Source organism: Amblyomma americanum, chromosome 5 (assembly GCF_052857255.1).
Source record: "Amblyomma americanum isolate KBUSLIRL-KWMA chromosome 5, ASM5285725v1, whole genome shotgun sequence".
NCBI lineage: Eukaryota > Metazoa > Arthropoda > Arachnida > Ixodida > Ixodidae > Amblyomma > Amblyomma americanum.
The window spans coordinates 18,519,683-18,525,803 of NC_135501.1; the positions used below are offsets into that span (position 1 = coordinate 18,519,683).

At 51.1% G+C, this 6,121-nt stretch overlaps 1 protein-coding gene across 1 annotated transcript; it reads right to left on the bottom strand.

The window, feature by feature from the left end:
• Window positions 1-1,823: 1,823 nt before the first annotated feature.
• Window positions 1,824-5,821, bottom strand: LOC144133724 (uncharacterized). The gene is made up of 2 exons (XM_077666858.1): window positions 4,765-5,821; window positions 1,824-2,113 (listed from the first exon to the last, which is right to left on the bottom strand). The coding sequence occupies exons 1-2, from the start codon at window positions 5,819-5,821 to the stop codon at window positions 1,824-1,826; spliced, it is 1,347 nt and encodes a 448-aa protein (XP_077522984.1).
• Between the last annotated feature and the right edge of the window lie 300 nt (window positions 5,822-6,121).

Consider the following 6,121-nt stretch of genomic DNA (forward strand, 5'->3'; position numbering starts at 1 on the left):
GGTAAACTTGGCAGCGCCGAGGGCAGACGGCTTTTTACGCAACGCTGAGAACGTTCCTGCTTCTTCAATGCATATAGCCTGTGTGGAAAGCTGCAAGCCGGACGCACTACAGGTACAGCTGTTCGCACGTGCTCGCAAGCAACTGGACCTGGTGCAATATCAGCAGTCGTCAGGAGGCGCGGCCGTCAGTGGTTCCTACCAACTGCATTGTAGGCGGGAATGTCACAGCTACAGAATAAAACTTCTAGGGCCCTATCGTTTAACTTGGCAGCGGCGAGGGCAGGTGGCTTAGTTACGCAACGCTGAGAACTTTCCTGCTTCTTCACTGCAGATAGCCAGTGTGGAAAGCTGCAAGCCGGACCCACCACCGGTTAAGCTGCTCGCACGTGCTCGCAAGCAAGTGGACCTTGTGCGATATCAGCATTCATCAGGAGGCGCAGCCGTCAGCGATTCCTACCTACTGCATTGTAGGCGGAAACGTCACAGCTTCACAGCTACGACAGAAGACATCCATGGTCCTATCGTTTAACTTGGCAGCGGCGACTGATGTGGTGGGTTAGTTACGCAACGCTGAGAACTTTCCTGCTTCTTCACCTCAGATAGCCAGTGTGGAAAGCTGCAAGCCGGACCCGCCACCGGTAAAGCTGTTCGCACATGCTCGCAAGAAACTGGACCTGATGAGATATCAGCAGTCATCAGGGGGCAGGGCCGTCAGCGATTCCTACCAACTGCATTGTGGGCGGAAACGTCACAGCTTCAAAGCTACGAAAGAAGACATCCATGGTCCTATCGTTTAACTTAGCAGCGGCGAGGGCAGGCGGCTTAGTTACGCAACACTGAGAACGCTCGTCATTCTTCACTGCAGATAGCCTGCGGGTAAAGCTGCAAGCCGGACCCACCACAGGTACAGCTGTTCGCACGTGCTCGCAAGTAACTGGACCTGGTGCGATATCAGCAGTCTTTCAAGAGGCGCGGCCGTCAGCGGTTCTTACCAACTGCATTGTAGGCGGGAATGTCACAGCTACAGAATAAAACTTCCAGGGCTCTATCGTTTAACTTGGCAGCAGCGAGGGCAGGTGGCTTAGTTACGCAACGCTGAGAACTTTCCTGCTTCTTCACCGCAGATAGCCTGTATGGAAAGCTGCAAGCCGGACCCCCCTTTGGCATAGCTGTTCTCACATGCTCGCAAGCAACTCGACCTAATGAGATATCAGCAGTCATCAGGGAGCGAGGCCGTCAGCTATTCCTACCAACTGTATTGTAAGCGGAAACGCCACAGATTCACAGCTACGAAAAAAGACATCCATGGTCCTATGGTTAAACTTGGCAGTGCCGAGGGCAGGCGACTTTTTACGCAACGCTGAGAACTTTCCTGCTTCTTCACTGCAGATAGCCTGTGTGGAAAGCTGCAAGCCAGACCCACCACCGGTGAAGCTGTTCGCACGTGCTCGGAAGCAAATTGACCTATTGCGATATCAGCTGTCATCAGGGGGCGCGGCCGTCAGCGATTCATACCAACTAAATTGTAGGCGGAAACGTCACAGCTTCACAGCTATGAAAGAAGACATCCATGGTCCTATCATTTAACTTGGCAGCGACGAGGGCAGGGGGCTTTTTACGCAAAGCTGAGACCGTTCTGAAATAACTACGACCAGCATCGACGAAGGTCCAGAATTAAAAAACGTTTATTGCCAAGAGCATGGTGTTCTTATAGTGCGCCGATAGCGTGCCGTGCGCAGCTTATCAGCTGCACGGAATGACACGTCAGCGGCTCGCTAGGTGCTCACGCTATCACATCTCCTCCCCCCTTAGACAACACGAAGTCATTTCTTGAAGTCTGATGGTCTGAACCAATCCGGGGGCCGGCGCACACGCTGGCTACGGCGAGGAGGCACCACAGCGTCGTCGTTGGCTGGCAGCGAAGACTCTCGCGAATCACCTGAAGCGTCGAGTGGCACAGTCGAGTCGGCTGCCGGAGAAGGTGGCGAGGCGGGTGCATTGGTGCCGGCCGACGATGTCTCCTCGGGGCACGTAATCTCAACTGTGGGCCCTGCCGACCCTGGCGACTCCCGAGGCTGCTCACTTGGTAGGGATGCCTGCTGCGATAGCGAGGCTGGTCGTGCAAAAGAAGGGCGGAGGTGATCGGCGTGCACAAATCGAACTTGCCCCGTCACGCGCACGAGATAAGTCAGTGGGCTCACAACTTGTACCACAGTGCCATCGTCCCAAGAGGTGTCCTCACTACGCACGCACTTCACAAACACCCTTTCCCCCACGGCGAAAGCACGTTCACAGCCCCTGTCCTTGTCTCTTTGCAGCTTAATGCATCGTTGCTTATCAGTCATACCTTGCACAAAACTCGGTTTGAGGAACGACAATTTAACTCGAGGCTGTCGCCTCAGAAACAGCTCGGCTGGGGTCTTCCCAGTTAGAGAATGAGGGGTATTCCTGTACGACATCAAAAAACTGTCTAATCCTTCCTGCAAGGGTTGTTGCTTTCCGTGTTCAGCTAGGGACAACACTTGCTTTAAAAGCGCCTTCTTGGTTGTCTGGACTAGCCGCTAGGCTGCTCCGTTAGAGATTGCGTGATATGGTGGAGTCTTAGTATGTCTGATACTGTTACGAGACAAGAATGCTGCGAACTCCTGCGACACAAACTGTGGGCCGTTATCACTGACAATCTCCTCTGGAAAACCATACGCGGCGAAGAGGCTGCGAAGCTTACTAATAGTCTGAGAGGTGGTAGTTGACGTCTTAGGCCAAACTTCAACCCATTTAGAGTAGGCGTCCACCAAGACAAGAAAGTTGTGGTTACCTTGTTGCGCATAGTCAACATGTACTCTTTGCCAACACCTTGTTGGGTACGGCCACAGCTGGAGAGGTACAGGCTGAGCTGCCGGTAGTACGAGTTGACACACTCTGCACTTCCTTATGTACTCCTCAATAGCCTTGTCCATGTTGGGCCACCACACAAAACTTCTTGCTAACATTTTCATTCGACTAGAGCCAGGGTGGTCTTCATGAAGCAAGGACAGGACTGCGGGCCTCAGATTCTCAGGTATAACTACTCTCGTCCCCCATGTGAGACAATTTTGTTCGACGGAGAGTTCCAGGCGACGAACGTAATAAGGTTGCAATTCGTCCACGACATTTGCTGGCCAACCCGACCGATCATACTCGATTACTTTGCTGAGGGTGCCGTCTCGTGCAGCCTCCTTTGACACATCCCGCGCTGTGAGCGGGGTGCATTCGAAAACAGACAGACATTCCGCAGTTTCTGCTTTAGCAGAACCACAAGTAGGTAATCTTGACAGAGCATCAGCCACCTCAATTTCCGTTCCCTTGCGGTATTTCAGAGTGAACTGGTAAGCAGACATAATTAAAGACCACGTTTGTAGTCTGGCAGCTGCTAATGCTGGCGTGGCTTTGTTGTGACCCAAAATTCCCAATAGTGGCTGATGGTCCGTGTACAAGTCAAATTTCCTGCCATACAAGAACTTGTGGAATTTCTGCAAACCAAAAATAAGAGCTAGAGCCTCTCTTTCACACTGCGCATAGTTCTTTTCTGCAGGTGTCAGGTACGCGAAGCAAATGCAATTGGACGCTCTTGGCCGTTGGGAAACACATGAAAAATGACCGCTCCAACACCATACGCTGATGCATCACATTGCAACCCCAGCGGTTTGCGTGCATCGTAGTACGTGAGCGCTCGACTGCTGATAAGGAGCTGTTTCGTGGCCTCAAACGCATCGCTACATTTCTTCGTCCAAACCCAACGCTCTCCCTTTCGAAGTAGCTTGTACAATGGCTCTGCTACAGACGCTAGGCTGTTTAAAAATTTGCCATAGTAGTTCAGTAGCCCTAGATAAGCTTTCAGCTCAGTGACATTCGCCGGCTCAGGAGCATGGGCGATTGCTTTCACTTTGCCTTCAGTGGGATGTATCCCCTCAGAGCTTATCTTGTGCCCGATGTAACACACTGAGCTTAGAAAGAACTTGCATTTCTCTGCCTTGACAGTAATGTTGTATTCGTTCAATCGTTGCAAAACTAGCTCAAGTGTTTTTTCGCAGTCATCTATGTCCTGGCCAGCTACAATGACATCGTCAATGTAGCAACCTACATTCTTAATGCCCATCAAGACTTTATCCATTAAAGATTGGAACAAAGCCGGGGCACTCGCTATACCATAGGGAAGTCTGTTGTACCGATAGAGCCCCCGGTGCGTGTTTACTGTAACAATTGCTTTGGATTCCGGGCTTAGCATCACCTGCTGGTATGCTGATGATAAGTCAAGCACACAAAACACTTTTCCCTCACAAACGGCTGTGAACAAATCTTCCGGTAGGGGCAATGGATAGTGATCCGTTTTTAGGACCGGATTGAGCGTGATTTTGAAGTCGCCACACAACCTTAGTTTGTCACCTTCCTTCTTTGGAACCACTACGAGGGGAGTTGCCCACTCACTCTGCGTTACTCGCTCGATTACACCCTTCTTTTCAAGGTCAGACAGTTCTTTTTCTACCGCTTCTCGCAACGCAAAGGGTACTGGCCGGGACTTACAAAACACAGGAGTGCACTTTGGCTGCAGAACCAATTTTGCCTCATAGTTCCTAATCGCTCCCAAAGTGGAAGAAAATACACTAGGGAACTTGGAATGCAACTTCAACACCCTGTCGTCAATGCTCAAGGCGAAAAGAGATTTCCAGTTAAGCTGCAACTTCTCAAGCCAGCTCCTGCCTAAAAGTATAGGCAGATTGCGCTCACCCTCACGCACAAGAACAATAGGTAACACGGCGCACTGACCTTCATAGCGAGCAGTGACATTGCATTGACCGATCACATGCATTTTTTCACCTGTATAAGTTTTGAGCCCCAATTTCGTTGGCTCACACTTGACATGCGACAACTTAGCGGCGTACACGCTTTCCGGCACAACAGTCACAGCAGCACCGGTGTCAACCTGCATTGGCAGGTCGTGGCCTTCAACATTCACAGACACAACATAGCTCTTCTTAGAAGGCGTAGCGTCGCAACTGTATAACGTGGACTCCTCTTCCGATGACTCGGATACTAGATGCGCTTTTAGTTCTTCACGGCTTGCCTGGCACATATTTTGAAGATGACCCACTTTCGAGCACCGTCTGCACTTGTACCTCTTGTACCAACAGCTGTCTGAAGTATGCGCCTTGCCACAGCGGCTACACTTCTGTTTTTGACTTTTTCCTCGCGTTGAGTCTTTTGTCTTTCGGTCGCACCTCTCGTGCGTTCCCACCGCGTTGAGTGCCTCACTGCGACCTCTTTGTTGCAATAGCGCGGCCTGCTGTGTGGCCAACTCCCTATCCAGCGCAATTTTGCATGCGCCTTGAAATGTTAAGCCTTCCGTGGTGAACAGAGCTCTTTGAGTTTCCTCATTGCGAATGCCTGCTACCAGTCTGTCTCGCAAGGCATCCTGCAGAAAGTCTCCGAAATTGCACTTCCGAGCAAGGTGTTTTAACTGCAGAACGAAATCTTCTACGCTCTCTTGCTCCAGTTGAACTCGGCGGTTAAACCTGCACCTTTCAGCAATGACTGAAGTTTGCGGGCTGTAGTGATTCTTCAGCAGAATCTTGATTTCAGCGAAAGTCTTTTCACCGGGAAGCGCTGGAACTACCAGGTTCTTGAGGACTTCATACGCCTCTGCGCCAAGTACTGTTAGAAAAACTGACAGTTTCTTTGCTTCCGAGACCTCATTGGCGCTGACGAAATGTTCAAACCGTTCCAAGTAAGAATCAAAATTCTGGACCTTGGGGTCGTACTCATCGATTCTGGAAAGACGCGACATCGCTTCGGTGCACAAACGTAACAACGTAAACGTAACAACGCTTCGGTGCAGTTACTTACCGTGTCGATGTCTTGCTTGGTGCGTAGGATCCGTTGTCAGCTGCTTGCCCCTGGCCGCCAGCCACTTGCAGTCAGCGTTAGTGGCTTCCGATGTGCGTCGTCCGATCTTGCCCAGACACGCTTGACAGGCCAGTCCCGACGGATCCCATCCTCGTCGCCAGTGAAATAACTACGACCAGCATCGACGAAGGTCCAGAATTAAAAAACGTTTATTGCCAAGAGCATGGTGTTCTTATAGTGC

Bases quoted from the DNA above. Each gene is read 5' to 3' on its own strand.
- LOC144133724 (XM_077666858.1), bottom strand. From the start codon at position 5,821: ATGTCGCGTCTTTCCAGAATCGATGAGTACGACCCCAAGGTCCAGAAT. The intron at 2,114-4,764 runs GTGAGCGCAATC...TTGCACGACCAG, and splicing joins TATTGTTCTTGTGCGTGAGG to CCTCGCTATCGCAGCAGGCA.